Here is a 19554-nt window from a genome sequence, read left to right on the forward strand (position 1 = left end):
GTAATGTTTATTCATTGAAAGTATAAAGCGAAAGAACAAAAAGAATTAATATGTAACAAATAAATGAATGAATGTGTTGTTATGGAAATATTGATTTTTCTTAAAAACATTATGTATATTAATGAATTGAAGTTATTACAAATGTATAAAGATGTAAAAAAGTGTAAAAGTGCAGTGAAAAGTGTAAGGTGTAATAAAAGTGTAGAGTGTAAATGAAAGGTGTGGATGATGAATGCTACAGTACTCCCCCCCAAGTGACGATATTCGTTGCGAAATGGACTTTCTTCTTCTTTGGTGGGTAGGTGCGTAAAGCTTTTCCAACAGTAGAAGAAGAAGAAGGATTTGAAGTAGCAGAAACAGGAGCTGAAGTAGTAGGAACAGGAGCTGAAGTAGCAGGAACAGGAGTTGAAATAGCAGGAACAGGAGTTGAAATAGCAGGAACAGGAGCTGAAGATCTGGTAGAAAGTTCAGTAGAATCTGAAGTTCTAGGAATGAAGGCTGGCTTGAGACGTTCTGTCGAAATATTGACAACTCTTCCTGAAACATTAACTGCAAATAAATGATCAGAGATACGTTTCTCAATAGGAAAAGGGCCAGAATAAGGAGGTTGTAGTGACTTCCTAACAGTATCTTCTCTAATCCAAACATGAGTACAATCAAAAAGATTCTTGTGAACAAAAGGTGATCTTTTGCAATGATGACTTGTAGGAGATGATCTGATATTCCTCATATGAATCCTGTGTTTTTCAAGAAAGATTTCAGGATCTGCAGGAAAATCTTCTTCAATGAAAAATTCTCCAGGAATACGAAGAGTGGATCCATAAAGAAGTTCTGCAGGTGAAGCTTTTAAATCTTCTTTGAAACACGAACGTAATCCCAAAAGAACTGAAGGTAAAGATTCTACCCAGTTGGTTGTTTCGTGGCACATAATCGCTGCTTTCAAAGTCCTATGCCATCTTTCCAGAATTCCATTTGAAGCAGGATGATAAGCAGAAGTTCTAATCCTTTGGCATCCAATTAGGTTTGTTAAAGCTTTGAATAAAGCTGCTTCAAACTGAGGACCTTGATCTGTTGTAATGCTGATAGGAGAACCAAAACGTGCTACCCAATGTGAATAAAATGTTGTAGAAATAGTTTCAGCAGAAATCTCAGAAATAGGAACAGCTTCAGGCCATCTGGAAAAACGATCAATCATAGTAAGACAATAACGGTAATTTTGACAAATAGGAAGTGGTCCAACAATGTCTAAATGCACATGCTGAAAGCGTTGATCAGGAATTGCAATCTTAATTGGAGAATTCTTGGTGTGTCTTGAAATCTTCGCACGTTGGCATGGAAGACAAGTTCGAGTCCATTCCTTCACATCTTTCTTCAAAGAAGGCCAAATGAATTTCAGTAGTAATTGTTTAGATGTCAATCTGCCGCTGGGGTGAGCGAGTCCATGAACAACATCAAAAATTCTCTTGCGTAAGAGTTTAGGAACATATGGACGAATTAATTCCGAAGAGCAATCACAATAAATAGGTATGGTTGATCCTGAAAGAATAAGTTTCTTCAACAGAAGTGAAGAATTTGAAGAAAGTAAAACTTGAAGTTCTTCATCTTCTTTCTGATAATTAGCAAGTTCTTCTAAAGAAACTATAATAGGCATTGAAATAGATTCAATTCTTGACAGAGCATCAGCAACTGAATTCATTTTTCCAGAAATATAGGTAATATTTGTAGAGAATTGAGCAATAAAGTCCAATTGTCTGATCTGTCTTGGTGACGCTTTATCCAATTTCTGACGGAAAGCAAAAATCAAAGGTTTATGATCAGTTCTGATAATCAGTTGTCTTCCTTCAACAAAATGTCTGAAATGTTTAATAGCCAAATAAATGCTAAGAAGTTCTCTATCATAAGTGCTATAATTTCTTTGAGCTTTGTCTAGTTTCTTTGAGAAAAATGCTATTGGTTTGATATCGTCGTCAATAGACTGTTCAAGTGATGCACCAACAGCAAAGTCAGAAGCATCACAAGTTAAAATAAGAGGAGCATGAGGAGCAGGATGAGAAAGGGTAGTAACTTGTAAAAGTTCTTCTTTACATGACTCGAAAGCTAATTCCGCTTCTTTAGTCCAAGAAATAATTCTTCTATCCCTCTTGCGACTGTCCTTTAAATATTCTGTTAACAGAGCTTGATGATTTGCAGCATCCTTGAGACAGCGACGATAATAATTGATAATTCCTAAGAATCTGCGTAATTCATGAAGTGTCTTAGGTTTAGGATAATCAATAATTGATTTCACTTTTTCGGATGTAGGTTTAACTCCTTGGTTAGAAACTAAGTAACCAAGAAAAGAAATCTCGCTTTGACCGAAAAGACATTTAGCGACATTGATTGTCATTCCAGCTTGTTGAAGACGATCAAAAATAATGCGTAAGTGAGCAATATGTTCTTTCTCATCTTTAGAAGCAATAAGAATGTCATCAAGATAACAAAAGGCAAAACTCAAATCATTAAGTAAAGAGTTCATGAGCCGTTGAAAAGTTTGGGCTGCGTTTCGTAAACCGAAAGGCATTACGACAAATTCAAAAAGCCCAAATGGAGTAGTGACAGCTGTTTTGTGAATATCTTCTTTAGCGACGGGTACTTGATAGTACGCTTTAACTAAGTCGATTTTAGAAAAGATATTCTTACCAAAAAGTGAAGAAGAAAAATCTTGAATATGAGGTAAGGGATAACGATCCGGGATAGTCACTGAATTGAGTGCACGATAATCACCACACAGTCTCCAAGAATTTTGTTCCTTTTTAGGTACCATATGTAGAGGGGCTGCCCAGGAGCTGCTTGAAGGTCTGCAAATTCCTTGCTCCATCATAGACTTGAATTCTTCCTTGGCACATTTAAGTTTTTCAGGAGTAAGTCTTCTGGGAGTCGAAAATTTAGGAGAACCTTCCGTAACGATATGATGTTCAACACCATGTGTTTTTACCGAGGAAATTGGAGAAAAACGGGTGAGTCCTGGAAATTCGGTTAAAAATTTGTGGTACACAGAATCAGGAGATGTGGTAAAAATTGACAAATGTGCAACTTCTTGAATTTTTTCAGTATTCGTAAGACCGGTAACATTATCAATCAATTTCTTGTTTTTAATGTCAATTAGGAGATTAAAATGACAAAGGAAATCGGCGCCTAAAATAGGACGTTGAATATCCGCGACACAAAATTTCCATTTGAATTCTCTCCTTAAACCGAGGTTCAAAATTAAAGTTTTAGAACCGTAAGTATTAATTTGAGTACCATTTGCGGCAAAAAGTTTTAAATTAGTATGCCACGGCTTCAATAAAACCTTTTTAGGTAACAACGATATATCAGCGCCCGTATCGACAAGAAAATTCAAATTTGAATGTCTGTCGAAAATAATGAGGCGATTGTTAGAAACACCGTCGTAAGCAGCCTCAGTCTTAAGCGGCGTTTTTAGTTTTCCTGTGAAGCCAAGAATGTTTTGGACATAGAACAAGGTAAAGTACATCGTTTGGCCTTATCACCAAACTTCTTATGGTAAAAACAAATTGATGTATCTTTAATATCTTTATTTGATTTGTCTTTCTTACGCGATAACGATCTAAATCTTCTATTCTCTCTAGACCGGCTTTTGGAACGATCTCGACGACGAGAAACTTCAAGAGCTTCGATTCTTCGTAGCAAATCCGCGAAATCCGAAGATTTATTACTTGTATTATTGGAAACTTCCGCGACTTGCAAACTGCCGTCCCGATCAGCAATTTTATCGGCTAATTCCGCAAGTTTAACAAGAGGAACATCCTCTACTACGGCTAAAGTCGTTTGAATTCTATGTGGTAAGCGTTGAAGCCAAATCATTTGCAAAACACTATCTGCTAAAGATCCTCCAGATAAATGACGAATTTCTCGAAGTAATTTCGAAGGCTTTTTATCATTAAGTTCAATTCCAGCTAATATTTGTCTCAAACGTTTTTCCTCTGAATCCGTAAAGCGATTTATTAATATTTTCTTTAAATAATTATATTTATCTGTTTTAGGTGGATTTTCAATGACTTCAGATATGTTTACTAAGGCTTGTTCATCAAGATGACGAATGACAGAACTATATTTAATATCATCTGATCGAATTCGATAAACCGTAAACTCACTTTCAATAGAAGCAAACCAGAGTTTAGGTTGTTTATGCCAGAAAGTCGGTAGTTTTAATAAACGAAACTCATTTGAGTGAATTTGTAACATAGGATCACTCACCTGATGTCCAGTTTGAGAAGGTAAAATATTAATATTTTCTGATCCAACCTGATTTGATCCGCTCGCCAAATCCATATCAATCTGTGTATCCGAACAGGGTCTAACTGGTGATCTATCGATTGGCATTTTCCTCTTGTTCCAGGAATCCGATAAAATGATTTGAGAATTTCCGTGAAGGACTAATCCGCCTCTGATGTTTCAAAGATCCGGAGAATGAATCTCTTAAAATCAGAATATCCAGCAATTTTTCCAAGCGATGATAATATTTTGCAGACTTCAAATACGACGATCACTTAGCACTTATTCCGCATCAGCCTTTAAAATGCGTCGGCTTTAATATCACGTCGGCTTTAATATCACGTCGGGGTCACCAAAAATGTAGCGACTTATAAATAAATTCACCAGATCTTTTAAAAAAGTAATGTTTATTCATTGAAAGTATAAAGCGAAAGAACAAAAAGAATTAATATGTAACAAATAAATGAATGAATGTGTTGTTATGGAAATATTGATTTTTCTTAAAAACATTATGTATATTAATGAATTGAAGTTATTACAAATGTATAAAGATGTAAAAAAGTGTAAAAGTGCAGTGAAAAGTGTAAGGTGTAATAAAAGTGTAGAGTGTAAATGAAAGGTGTGGATGATGAATGCTACAATCTCATCCACCACCAGGCAAAATAGCACCGGTGACAGTGGATCCCCCTGCCTGACGCCTCTGCCCGCTTTAGAGAGCTCTGACCTGACACCGCGCACTTCAAACACCGTGCTGCTGTTCGCATAAATGCGCCCGATATAATCGATAAGGCCGTGAGGCAAGCCCAACGTGCGACATCCAGACGCGAATGTTATCCGTGGTGCGGTGAGATGTTTTCGAGAAACTGACAATGTTATGCCTGTCCAAATTGAAGGACGTCCTCGTAATGTAAGAAATCCGAAAGTGGAAGAAAACGTGATGGCGTGGGTCGAAGCCGATCCTCGAACAAGTACTCGAGTAATCGGGAAAGAAATGGGGATTTCGCACGTCCTTGTGCATAAAATTTTAAAAGAAAATAAAATCCACCCATACCACTTTATTCGAGTGCACCAATTGCTTCCACGTGACCATCCACCACGTCAAAGGTTTGCCCGGAATTATTTAAAGGCAGTAAGAGAGAATCAATTATTTCCTTGTCGTGTACTATGGACTGACGAATGCACGTTAGCGCAAGATGGAACATTCAACTCTCATAATTATCATTATTATGGCGTTGAAAATCCTTTTTTGACGTGGGATAATAATTCTCAATATCGATTTAAAGTCAATGTTTGGGCTGGCTTGATCGATGATGAGCTGGTAAATAACTTTTACATAAAAATATTTTAATAAATTTCAAGTTAGTAATTTTAGTAGCATGTAATGTTTAAAAATAATGTAAGTTATTTAATTACGATAAACTGTCAGATTTGCGAAAAAAATTGTAGAAAACTTAATCATGATTTAGTTTTGAAATTTAGGCCTTCTTGAAATTTATAATAATACATATTTTAACATTTTGCCATTTTGTAGTCTTTCTGTTGTGACTGGAGATTTACGTATTTATTTTTGGTTTAAATTTTAGCTTTTCATTTAAGCTTTGCCATTACATAGGAGCGTCGAGCGTCGAGCGTCAAACTTCAAAAACGCGTGCGCAACGCCCTTGCGCATGATTCAGAACTGGCAGATTTCAGCATCTTGACGCTTATTACAATGTCTAGTGATAAAAGTTTAATAGACGCTATAAAGGTTAATATGTTATATTATATTCTACATGGAAAAATATATATTAATGTATATAATATATAATAGATATTATTAAACAGTAGATATATTATAGAATTGCGCAATTGGCACCGTATATTACAACTTAACCTAACATGAAGAAAATAATTTGCACTTTTTTATAAATATAACATGAGTATTATCTATAACAGTGTACTCTTTGTATAGGAATCGGATTTAACATGTGGAGTGTGCATATCAAAAGTTAATAAATACAAGATTTTTAATCATCAATGCATGAAAGATTGGTATAGTATCACAATTAATGGAGATACTAAAATGTTTTATCCTACTAATGGTAAGAACTATAATTAATGCAAGTATACGATGATAATCCACTCATTTTTTTAGGTATTATAATTGTAACTAGTACTATTGTGATATTGCAGAATAAGGACAATATTTTGAAAAAAATGTGATGAGGAACAACTTGTATTACTACAAGATAAATCAAAGAGCTTATCATTTGACAACAAAGGAATAGACGAAAGAGTGGTTAAATCCACAGATGATTGCTTTATTGTAGAAGAAGATCGACAATCAATACTGTGCTTGACAACAGACAAAAGTATATTAGAAGAAACGTTAATCGAAGAAGTCAGAAAAAGACCTCCTTTGTATGATTATACATTGCCTTTGTCTGTTCGTGGCAGATACAAACTTGCAGAGTTATGGAAAGAAATTTTTAATGCTCTTAATGGTACCAATTTTCACATAAACCTAAATTATAAAAAAAAAATATTGATGTTGGCTGTGATTGAGTCAGCACTACAAATGCTTCAAAGCATTTCTCTTTCTCTTTTTTCCTTGGAATCTCTAAAGCTAAAAGAGAAAACAAATGTTTCAAAGCATTTGTACGCCAATTCGATCGTAGCTATTAAATATTTTTAAAGAATGTTTTTATAAATATTTTAGGTCGTATCAGTCCTGAAGATGCTAAAAAGAGGTGGAAATCACTTAAAGACACGTTTAGTAAAGCAGTGGCTGAAGGAAAAAAACCAAGTGGGTCAGCGAGATCAAATTCACAAAAACCATGGAAACATTTTGAAGCAATGTCCTTTTTACGTTCAGTTTCTACAAGCAGAAAGTATATCACTTTTTACACATGTGTACAACTTTATTTTACATACTTTATTGGAAACATACTTTATTTTACAGCTCCATTTCTAACCTTACGACTCAAAGTATCGAGTCCAACAATCTTTTTGAGAACAGCTTAGACAGCAATGAACAACATGAAAGTAACGAAGGTAGGTTTAATAGTTATACATCTTATCTATTATTTGCTGACTGACCGATTGTATTATAGAAAGTGTTTACGTATTAATGAACAGGCATTATAGATACAGTCAAACAATCTCTTTGCAGATGAGCTTTATGTTAAACCTAGTACTAAACGAGCTAAAATTAACAATGATTTAAGTGCATCAATGAATCGTATAGCTGAAGCATTTTGTAATAAAGAAATGCCTGTTATAAATCTTCCAAAGCCACCTGAAATGGATGCATTGGATGGTATGTTTATTTATATAAAACAAAAATTGCTTAAACTGAATAAAAAAACACAGGATACACTTTTATTAACATTTCTACAAGATATTACTAAGGAAGAACAAAATGAGGGTGAATAATTTGTCATGATATATATTGATAATTGCTATGTTCCTATGTTATTTTTGTTTTCTTGTTCTTGCTTCATTAATATAATTGAAACGTACAATTATTTGTTTGAATTACATTACTCTTTTATTTTGTTATAATATAATTTTTTTGTGTACCTAATAATTTTATAAGATAAATTAAGATGATGTTAGTAACAGTTCTTTTTAACTTCATTTAAAAATATATTGAGACGTTACTTTATATGTATAATTTATTGTCAAATGTTTTATAACGTGTTATTTTTGTATAACATTGATTTCTAATATTTATTATATTTACGAAGCATTGTGTGTTTCTCTTTAGCATAATAACATTATGTTTGGTATTCAATAAACTATTTACGCGTATCGCCCGGTCAATCTACCCGCTCGAATTCGGGTACCCGCACATATATATGTCAGGTCCTTCGTCGTTGCCTTCGGAGGCTTCCGTTGCCGATCGCGACCCATCGTGCGCGGTCCCCGCTAATACGAATCAGAATCGTCTCAGAGACAACGAGAGACACACGTGCGGCCGACTTAACCGCTATTGTATACCATTATACGCTGTATTTTAATTAAAGCATTTATACTTTGTATCTCGAGTGCGGTCACTACCTTCTGAGTTTTTCAATAAATATAAGCAAGTGAGAGAGAAACATTCTCGGTCGTATATTCGTGAAGCACTCATTCCACGACAACATACGACGGGCACACGCCCGATAATTCAACTTACGTACAACCCGTACATTTGGTCCTTCGAGCCGGATTCATCCAAGGAATTCCGCAAGCTCAGTCAAGGTAGTGTCCAACAAACTTCTAGAGGATATAACACAAAGGGCGCAAGCCAAATTAAAAAAGGCCAACGTATTGAGTTACCACGTACGGTATCGGCCTACGGAATTTCCCATACATCGGCAGACGTCCTAACAAAGGAGAGGTCAGGAGCGGCTATTTTACTCGTTGGCGAGTACAACGATTGCCCCGCATTGGCGACAACGGCATAATTCCAACGGACGGGCAATCGAACCAGCAGTCACGGCGATCCTTGTCGGCCATATTCGACAAGACGAACGACGCATCGAGGGCCAAACAGCGCATTGAGACGACGACACCCCCCCTCCTCTCCGCAGGACGACCGACAAAGGATTCCCGAGCGTTCACGCGTTTTCTTTCTTCAATAAGAAATAAATGTAAGGTAAGGGTAGCTATCTAGTGACGAATACCAACCAGATTCGAATAATACGTGTGTCTCAATTCAATTAGTTTTAAAATGTCTAATACAGAAAATCTCGCGGTACTTAAAAGACAACGCGCTATGATCAAAGGATCCTGCACGCGAATAAAACATTACGTCGAGACAATTACTGCTATCAATACCTCGACAACGGCTCAACTTGAGGAGCGCAAATTAAAACTAGAACATTATTGGGCCGAATACCACACTGTACAGACGCAAATAGAAATTTTAGAAGAAGCCGAAGGTAACGATCGGGCTGCGTTCGAGGATGCATTTTATGCCGTATCCGCTAAAATCAGGGAGTTATTAAGCCCTCCCACGCACTTGCGCACTGCCGCTGTTTTGCCGGCAACGCTTTCGGAAATCTCGGACGCAACTTCCCGCGTGCGCTTACCTAAATTGAATTTACCGACATTTTCGGGGAAATATGACGAGTGGTTCCCGTTCTTCGATACATTCACGTCGGTCATACATACAAACGCGTCTCTCAGTTGCATACAAAAGTTTCAATATTTAAAGGCCTCTCTCACAGGCGATGCGAGCAGCGTAATTAATTCTTTAGAGATTTCGGACGCGAATTACAATGCAGCGTGGAATCTTCTCAAAGAGCGGTACGATAACAAACGGGTAATCGTGCAAAATCATATCAAGGCCATTATAGAATTACCTTCCATGACAAGGGAAAATTATACCGAGTTAAGGCAAATCGCGGATGGCGCGACAAAGCACATACACGCGTTGCAAGCTCTAAAGCGACCCACCGCGTATTGGGACGATATTTTAATACACGTGCTATGCTCGAAATTCGATCCCCTCACACTACGCGAGTGGCAATCTTCGCTTACGGGTAACGAATTACCAACATCCAAACAATTCTTCGATTTTATCACACGACAGTGTCAGATGCTCGAAGTCACAAACAAATCTAGCAACGTCGCGAACGTCAAGGACGGCACTGCCAAGGCACACGCCAAGCGTCAAACAGCATGCGCAGCTACCGTCAAGTTAAAATGCAACTACTGTCGAGGGGAGCATTCCATTTATTACTGTAAGAATTTTCTGGTACTTCAGGTTCCTCAAAGGATCGCGGAAATTCGTTCTCGCAAAATTTGCCTCAATTGTCTGCGTTCCAACACGCACATCGCTAGCAAATGCACTTCAGGAGGTTGCAAGGTCTGCCAAGCCAAGCATAACACGCTTCTTCATATGACGACCGCCTCGCAGCAAGCGCCTAATTCCTCTAGCTCTTCAGGAAAGGGCAGCGACAACTCCAACTCCGCAGAATCCTCTGCCGTAGTAGCGACACACGTCGCAGGGGGAAGTGTTAACGTCATATTGTCAATGGCCATGGTGCACGCGCGCGATTATCAGGGCGTGCTTCGACCTTGTCGCATTCTGTTGGATTGTGGTTCTCAGGCGAATTTCATATCAAGGAAATTCATGACGAGGCTTGGCCTCACTCCCAAATCACTAAGCGTAGCCATATCCGGCGTGAACGGAACGGTTACGACGGCCACGCAAGCAGTAAAAATCGAATTGCAATCGCGAATAGATTCATACAGTGCTACAATCGATTGTATTGTCTCAGATCAAGTTACAGAAAAACTCCCTGGCATACCGTTAAGGCGAAGGGATTTCGAACTGCCACGAAATATAAAGCTAGCTGATCCACAATTTCACGTATCTTTTGATATCGACATTCTAATAGGAGCCGAAATATTTTGGGATCTTCTCTTTGTAGGACAGATACAATCATCGGACAGGCATCCTAAATTACAAAAAACGAGGTTTGGATGGATCCTAGCAGGACGAATGTTTGATTCAAAATCAATTCACGCAAAGGTACATTCTCTACACGCATCTATAACTAACGAGCAGTTACATGATCAATTAAGTCGGTTCTGGCAATTAGACGACGCGAAAAATGACTCCAATAATTTGACTCCTGAGGAAAGTTATTGTGAGCAGCATTTTATCAGCAATATTCATAAAAATCCACAAGGCAGATACGTGGTCAAACTTCCTATTAGAGATCAATAAAATCGACAAGTTAGGAGACTCTCGAAGCATTGCCATGTCTCGTTTGAAGGGCATCGAAAAACGTTTTAAACGACAGCCCGATCTAGAAGAGCAATACAAACAATTATCAATGAGTACATATCGTTAGGGCACATGCAAAAAATAGAATTGCAGCCCGATGAGAGTTCCCCATGTTTTTATTTACCGCATCATTGCGTATTCAAATCTAACAATCAAACGTCAAAGATCCGCGTAGTATTTGACGCTTCATGCAAATCTACCGAGGGCTTATCTTTAAATGATGCACTTATGATAGGGCCAGTAGTGCAGCAAGAGCTAACATCCATACTGATCCGATTTTGTTTCTTCATTTATGTTTTTAGCGCCGACGTAATAAAAATGTATAGACAAGTATTGGTGGATCCTTCTCAAACACGTCTGCAAAGGATACTATGGCGGGACGACCCTGCTAACAACGTCGACACATACGAACTATTGACAGTTACGTATGGAACATCATCAGCTTCATACTTGGCCAGCAGGTGCCTTACTTATCATGCCGATCAATACGCAGCTAAGTACCCGGTAGGCTCTAGAGAGGTGAAACGCAGTTTTTACGTAGATGACTTTTTGTCAGGAGCAGATACTCTGCACGAGGCTAAGGTACTCCGAGATGAACTAATAGAATTGCTGAGAATAGGATCTTTCGAACTCAGTAAGTGGGCGTCGAATTGCCCAGAACTCCTAAAAAATATAAAGGATCGTGATGGGGAAGTAATTACCATTCATAACGAGACAGATTCTAGCATACTAGGGATTCAATGGAATCAAGTCAAGGATGTTTTTCACTTTGCATACAATTCAGATTCCACTAACAGCGCAGTATCTAAGCGCGTTATTCTTTCTGAAGTTTCCAGGTTGTTTGATCCTCTGGGTCTCCTCGGACCCGTCATTGTAATTGCCAAACTCATTCTTCAAGACCTGTGGAAGGCCGGCATCCATTGGGATGAATCTGTGCCGCAGGAATTACATACAAGCTGGCTAAAATTCAAGTCTCAATTACATGCTGTAAATCAGCTACAAATCCTTAGGGGTGTCAAATACAACCCAGACTCACAGCTCGTGCAATTACACGGGTTTTGTGATGCAAGTCAAAATGCATATGGCGCATGTATATATGTACGCACAACCATCGAATCTAGTGAATATCGTTCACAGTTGCTGTGTTCAAAATCCCGTGTGGCACCACTCAAGGCCGTGTCACTGCCAAGACTTGAACTATCGGCAGCGGTTCTGTTAGCTCAACTCATAACTAAGGTGAAAGACTCATTGGGCTCGCCCATGCAAGCATTTCTTTGGTCGGACTCCACCATAGCATTGAATTGGATAGCTTCATCCTCGCGCAACTGGTCAGTATTCGTGGCAAATAGAGTCGGAGAAATTCAAAGGTTGACTCAGATCAGTCAGTGGCGTCACGTCTCCTCTTCCGACAATCCTGCAGACATACTATCCAGAGGCATATATCCGTATGATTTAATCGCATCATCCATGTGGTGGCACGGGCCCAGCTTTCTACAGTTGCATGAAAATCAGTGGCCATCGGGAAGTTTTACATATCCGAGGGAGGATATGCCCGAACAAAGAAGAATAGCCGCGATTGTCGTCAAGCATGACCAATGCATGGTCATCCAGCTATTAACCAAGCATTCAAGTCTAAACAAAATCCTTCGGATCATTGCGTATTGCATGAGATTTTCTAAGAAACGGAATCTCGCGCCAAATAGAACAATATTTTCGTCTGAACTTTTACTTGCAACGGAAATCGTGTGCAGGGCGGTACAAAAACAAGTCTTCTCTAAAGAATACGAAGCATTAAAATTAGGAACAACCATTAATGCAGGCAGCCGTCTATTGCCGTTAACTCCTTTCATGGATAAAGATGACCTAATCCGGGTGGGCGGTAGGCTTAAAAACTCAAACCTAGATTTTGACGCATGCCATCCCATTTTGCTGCCGCGCAATCACGATTTAACACAAAAAATAATTAAACAAGAGCATATTCGGAATATGCACGCCGGAACGCAAGGTACTATGGCCGCCGTCCGGCAACGTTTCTGGCCACTTTCGCTAAGATCCGTAGCGCGAAAGATCATACAAGAATGCGTAACTTGTTTTAAGGCAAAACCGCGATTCTCGGAAGCCTTAATGGGATCATTACCCGCCGGTCGAGTCACCCCATCTAGACCGTTCGCGCATTGTGGGATAGACTATGCCGGTCCAGTCACAATACGCGAAGGAAACAGGCGCAACTCTCGCAATTATAAGGCCTACATAGCCATTTTCGTATGCTTTGCCACTAAAGCCGCGCACATCGAAGTCGTAAGCAATTTAACGACAGACTGTTTTCTTGGTGCATTCAAACGTTTCATCGCGCGAAGAGGGAAACCGACCCACATGTACTCGGATAATGGGACCACCTTCGTCGGGGCAAAAAAGCAAATCAAGGAACTATACGAATTTTATAACAAACAAGAAACGCAGTCCGATCTCAATCAATTCTGTGCCAACGAGGGCATTTGCTGGGAATTCATTCCGCCCAACGCTCCTCATTTTGGCGGTTTATGGGAAGCGGCGGTAAAATCCGCCAAACATCACTTGACTAGAATTGTGGGTCAAGCCCATTTAAATTTTGAAGAACTGCAGACTGTATTGTCTGAGATAGAAGCTATATTAAATTCGCGCCCTATTACGCCACTAAGCGAGGATCCCAACGATTTGTATTATCTTAGTCCGGGTCACTTTCTGGTTGGTACAGCACTAAATAGTTTTCCTTGCAGAGACTATAGCGAGATCAATGAGAATAGGCTCCTACGATGGCAACGCGTGGAGCAACTTTGACAGCACTTTTGGCGCAGATGGAGTAGCGAGTACTTAGGCTCGTTGCAGGAAAGGTCGAAATGGAAACAAAATTCGGGCATTCAACTACGCGTCAATCAGCTCGTACTTGTAAAACAACAAAATCTACCCCCTCTACAATGGGCTATAGGTCGCGTCTTAGAGATTCATCCCGGATCCGACAATGTAGTACGAACTGCAACTATAAAAATCACCAAAGGTACTTATGTTAGACCATTGTCGAAGCTCGCGATATTACCCTCAGAAATCCAACCGACGGATAACTAATATACACAACTAACAAGGGACATGTCACAACTGTCCGGAACCGATTTGATTCTCCTTGAAATATGTTGTTAAATACACAAATCTAAAAGACACGTATTTTTTTATACGTGCGCAATTTGAGTTTTAAGGGGTGAAACACCCCTTTAAAGAATAACGGTATTTTTCTTTAGGATCAAATATCTGCTAAACTATAAGAGATATAAAGAAAAAACGTACAACAAATTTTAATGGCTTGAAGAGTACTTTAAAGTTATATGAACAAAAATTTTTTTTTTTTTTTTTTTTTTTTTAAAAAACCCTCACCACCTAATTTTTTTTTTCAAAATTAAAAATTTTGTTTTACATAATTTAAAGCTTATTTTTTTCCAAATTCAACCATGTGTAATAAAGTTATGTTACGAAATATCATTTTCGAAAATTAATTATAAACGCTCCCGTATATACGCTCATCCGTGCTATGTGCGTAAGTAATTACCGTCGAACAATAAAATATATAAAAAATGTTTTTGTATAATTCTTATTTATGTTTTCTATGTATTTATAACTGTGTATTGTGTATATTTAGATTTTTTTAAAAATGTATTTGCATTTTATATTATTCACTCATTATACACATTACAATAATGATATTCGACAAAAAAATGTTTCAAACATAATGACTTCTTGCACCAAGAACATCTTACTACAGCTATATTATTGCAACCTTCGATATCACATTTTGTTAAAGTTTCGTCTAAACTAAAGTGTACTGGATTTTCGAATTCGTCTGGTCTTTCATTCGTATAACCACTTTTAAACCACGAATATTTAAATAAGTTTTGATATCGTGGGGATGACAATTGATTATGTATCAAAGATTGCAATTTTATTATATTATTTCGTTCATGTAAGTTTATATTACTTTCCAACAGTAAAACCGCATCTGAAAATCTTTTAGCAAAATTTTTCCAAATTCTGAATCCATAAACATCTAATGGTTGTATTTTCCCTGTAGTTCCTTTCGGTATTATCATAGTAGTAATATGTGTTCCAGGAGGTGTTAAATCCGAAATCATATTGGGGCAATGTCCAGTCCATGAATCGATAAGAAGAACGCTATTAGGACCAATGTTTGCGAAATAAGCTTCTTCTAACCACATTTTAAAATGATCTGTACAAAATATAAATGTTAATTTAATAGTTTTTTTATGACTCTTATTAAATTGTTAAATAAAATAAGGTTGTTAAAAAAAGTAATTATAAAAGGAAAATACCTGATGTCATTTTACCAGATTTCGATGCTTTTACAATAACATTTTCTGCTTTAAATAAATTTTCTTGTACTCTTGGTCCAAATTTACCATTAGCTTCTTTTAATACAATAAATAAAGGGGACAACAAATTGCCATTACAGGATATTATTGGTTGTATCGTATATGAATGGGTTGTTGATGATATGGATTGCACGACACGTTCTACTTTCTTTTCTCCCTGGTTAGACAATGATCTTCCAGAGTGAAGTTCCAATTGGAAACCACTTTGATCTGAATTGTAAATATTTTCAGATCCAAACTGTTCAATAAGAGGTTTTACTGTTTCCAGAAAATCATCAGCTGATTTTTGCAAATCAGCAGAATCTTCTAATGTTCTTCTAGTGACAAACTTCGTAACTTTTCTTGAAACAATTCGGTGAGACTTCTTAAATCTTGCTATCCAACTGTGAGATGCTTTAAATATAGGATTTAAATTTCCTATTTCTTCTTGAGCTTGTAAAGCCCATCTTTTTAAATCAATATCATGAACCATGAATCCTGATTCGACAGCTGCAGTAAATTTATCATGTGTAAATTTGGAGATGTAAGATAATTTTTCTGTACGACTTCCACCTGATTGTATTTGTTCTTCCCATCGCCTTAACTGACGTTCAGATGAAACTCTTCTAAATTTATTTTGTACTACTCTTAGAGGACGATTCCTTTTTCTGTCATTACTGTTTTCATCAGTGTCCCGAAATCGCCAATACTCAACAGCTCGTCTTTTATAAGAACTATCAAAATTTGTATCATCATTTGAACAATGAGGATGAGAATTTAAACTATCTTCATGCCATGCTTCTTCGTCATCTTCAATTATTTCAAAACTATGTAATTTATAAGGTTCTTCATAATCGAGATATATTTCTTCCGTTACTTCCACCCCATTATAATGAAAAACGCTATCCAGTAATATTTTTTTAATGTTTTCCTTTAATTCCACTTCTGCTTCAGTTACTGGCGTTTCTGTTAAATATATTGAATTTATTGACACCAATAAAAGTCTAACAACGTTAAGCGGATTGATAATCATATTCAAAGATGTTATATTTTGCTTTCTATTGCAATAAAAGAACAGTTTACACAGATATTATTACAACGAAAAGACTACACCGACTGTGAGAATTATGCTGCTACATGAACAATTTATATTAACTTATCAGAAATACGTCATCACATAATCTTATTTTATTATTTATTTTAACGTATTAAAGATTTTATTGTAAAAATTATAACTTATCTGGAACACGTACACATAATCTTATCTTATGATTCATTTAACGTAAGATATAAAATTTGTTTATGCCAAATATTGCGACATTGGTATTCGCAAGATTCAATTAAAAAATAATTTTATTATAAAATATAATTGTTTTTAATTTTTATAGAAGAAATTAAATATTAAAGAAATAATAAGAAAACAGGGGGTATATTTGAAAAATTCTTATTAATTATATTTAAAAATTTTTTTTTAAATCTAAATATACACAATACGCAGTTATAAATACATAGAAAACATAAATAAGAATTATACAAAAACATTTTTTATATATTTTATTGTTCGACGGTAATTACTTACGCACATAGCACGGATGAGCGTATATACGGGAGCGTTTATAATTAATTTTCGAAAATGATATTTCGTAACATAACTTTATTACACATGGTTGAATTTGGAAAAAAATAAGCTTTAAATTAGGTAAAACAAAATTTTTAATTTTGAAAAAAAAAATTAGGTGGTGAGGGTTTTTTAAAAAAAAAAAAAAAAAAAAAAATTTTTGTTCATATAACTTTAAAGTACTCTTCAAGCCATTAAAATTTGTTGTACGTTTTTTCTTTATATCTCTTATAGTTTAGCAGATATTTGATCCTAAAGAAAAATACCGTTATTCTTTAAAGGGGTGTTTCACCCCTTAAAACTCAAATTGCGCACGTATAAAAAAATACGTGTCTTTTAGATTTGTGTATTTAACAACATATTTCAAGGAGAATCAAATCGGTTCCGGACAGTTGTGACATGTCCCTTGTAAGATGCAATCTCACGTAATAGTCACGACGCGAATATTTAGCTATTAAGATATATCATAGGAAAATTTATATTCATGTCTTCCTTTTTATAGTAATTTAGTTTAATTTGCAAACAAATATATATTATTATAGTTTATAGGATACTGTAATCACTATTTATAAGAGTACTAAACTCACGAAATGTTATCAGTCATGGTTTATATTCTGTTGCGTTATTATCTTTATTTTATTGTACTGATAAGTCTTATATGTTTGCCTTGCGGCTCATTCTTTCTTCTATTCATTTTGAAAGCGCATTCTTTCAAGGCGGGCGGCGTTTGTTTGGTATTCAATAAACTATTTACGCGTATCGCCCGGTCAATCTACCCACTCGAATTCGGGTACCCGCACATATATATGTCAGGTCCTTCGTCGTTGCCTTCGGAGGCTTCCGTTGCCGATCGCGACCCATCGTGCGCGGTCCCCGCTAATACGAATCAGAATCGTCTCAGAGACAACGAGAGACACACGTGCGGCCGACTTAACCGCTATTGTATACCATTATACGCTGTATTTTAATTAAAGCATTTATACTTTGTATCTCGAGTGCGGTCACTACCTTCTGAGTTTTTCAATAAATATAAGCAAGTGAGAGAGAAACATTCTCGGTCGTATATTCGTGAAGCACTCATTCCACGACAACATACGACGGGCACACGCCCGATAATTCAACTTACGTACAACCCGTACACATCAGTTACCGCAATATTACCTTTAAGCTGATTCAAAAGTACAAATGATATAATACATTTACATAATACATTATATAATACATTTACATTTGCTTCATTTGTATATTTGAATGTTTTGCCAACCTACTTCTCCTTCTTCATTGAAATATCTGCAAAATTCTTCTCAAATGTGAGCTGCGCGTAACGAATATGCTCTCGCTTGAGTACATCTTATATCCATAAATCCTTGATAATCGTTAACATTGTTTCTCCAAGAGCCATCTTCAATGTCTCCGTCTAATACAGATCGATCTGCAAGATCCTGTGTTATATACGTTTCTCGCTCAACATCACGCTTTCTCAGCCAATTATGAAGACAAATTATTGCTTGAACCATTTTTATTGCCTTTGAAATGTTCGCTATAATTGGTCGTCTTAGAAGGCGCCATTGATTAGCTAAGATACCGAACACATTTTCGACTGTTCGACGAGCTCGAGATAAACGATAATTGTATATCCGTTTCTCTAATGTCATTCCATTTCTTCCTGGATATGGTCGCATCATATATTCTGTTAAAGGAAATGCCTCGTCTCCTACCAATACATATGGCAAAATTGGACCGTTGTCATATAGTGCTTCAGGAGGTGGAATATTTAATTCTTTTCTTTCTAATAATAAGCCCATAGCACTATTCTTAAAAACGCCTGCATCACCCTGTCTTCCAGGAGCATCAATGTCTACACAGCGTATGATGTAATTTGCATCACTTATTGCGAGTAAAATAATGCTGTGACTGTCTTTATAATTATAATATTCTGATCCTGCGTTGTCAGGACACTGAAATAATATTAAGTAAAATTAAACTGCTTCAGTTTGAGTTATATATATATTCATTTACATATTTTTGTCATTTTAAGAATTACTTGAATAATGACGTGTTTTCCATCAATTGCACCAATACAATGAGGGAATTGCCATTTATTATCAAAGTCATTTGCAATTTCTTTCCAGTCATTTGTGTCACATTGTGCAAGTATAATAGGATATAAACGCTCCCATAAGACAGAACATGTTTCACGTATAATATTTGAAATACTACTTACAGATATTAAAAATTGATATGACAAAGATGTCATACTGTCTCCTGAGGCGAGATATCTATTAATGAGTATAAGAAATATATAATATATACTTTGCTATTTTACATTGTCAGAGAGATTTTTTGTTATCACACATTATTACAATAATATAGTTTAAGTTTACAAGTATACATGCCTTAAAGTAACTAATAAACGTTGCTCTTCATTTATAGGTTCACGCACAACATAAAGTTTCTTTAAATCATGTCCTACTATTAACAACAAATCTTCCAATTATATCGTA

At 36.5% G+C, this 19554-nt stretch overlaps 3 protein-coding genes and 1 long non-coding RNA gene across 5 annotated transcripts; all 4 read left to right on the forward strand.

The window, feature by feature from the left end:
* Nucleotides 1-2342: 2342 nt before the first annotated feature.
* Nucleotides 2343-3483, forward strand: LOC146723066 (uncharacterized). Of its 2 annotated transcripts, none has more exons than XR_014924779.1 (4): nucleotides 2343-2712; nucleotides 2797-2996; nucleotides 3091-3262; nucleotides 3340-3483. It is a non-coding gene; the product is annotated as an uncharacterized LOC146723066 (long non-coding RNA). The 2 variants fall into 2 exon arrangements; XR_014924780.1 differs by having other exon boundaries at nucleotides 3146-3262.
* Nucleotides 3484-6452: 2969 nt separating this feature from the next.
* LOC114933296 (uncharacterized) lies at nucleotides 6453-7738 on the forward strand. Its single transcript, XM_085483212.1, has 4 exons — nucleotides 6453-6758; nucleotides 6974-7145; nucleotides 7217-7308; nucleotides 7427-7738. Exons 2-4 carry the CDS (start codon nucleotides 7111-7113, stop codon nucleotides 7687-7689), a joined length of 390 nt encoding a protein of 129 aa, XP_085339338.1. The 5' UTR covers nucleotides 6453-6758; nucleotides 6974-7110; the 3' UTR covers nucleotides 7690-7738.
* A 1233-nt stretch (nucleotides 7739-8971) lies between these two features.
* Nucleotides 8972-10978, forward strand: LOC114945832 (uncharacterized). The gene has a single exon (XM_029322147.2). The coding sequence runs from the start codon at nucleotides 8972-8974 to the stop codon at nucleotides 10976-10978; it is 2007 nt and encodes a 668-aa protein (XP_029177980.2).
* Nucleotides 10979-11356: 378 nt separating this feature from the next.
* On the forward strand, nucleotides 11357-13855 carry LOC114945826 (uncharacterized). Its single transcript, XM_029322136.2, has one exon. It carries the CDS (start codon nucleotides 11357-11359, stop codon nucleotides 13853-13855), a length of 2499 nt encoding a protein of 832 aa, XP_029177969.2.
* The last annotated feature ends 5699 nt before the right edge of the window (nucleotides 13856-19554 follow it).

Source organism: Nylanderia fulva, unplaced genomic scaffold, assembly GCF_048542155.1.
Source record: "Nylanderia fulva isolate GAGA-0341 unplaced genomic scaffold, ASM4854215v1 Scaffold238, whole genome shotgun sequence".
NCBI classification, from domain to species: domain Eukaryota; kingdom Metazoa; phylum Arthropoda; class Insecta; order Hymenoptera; family Formicidae; genus Nylanderia; species Nylanderia fulva.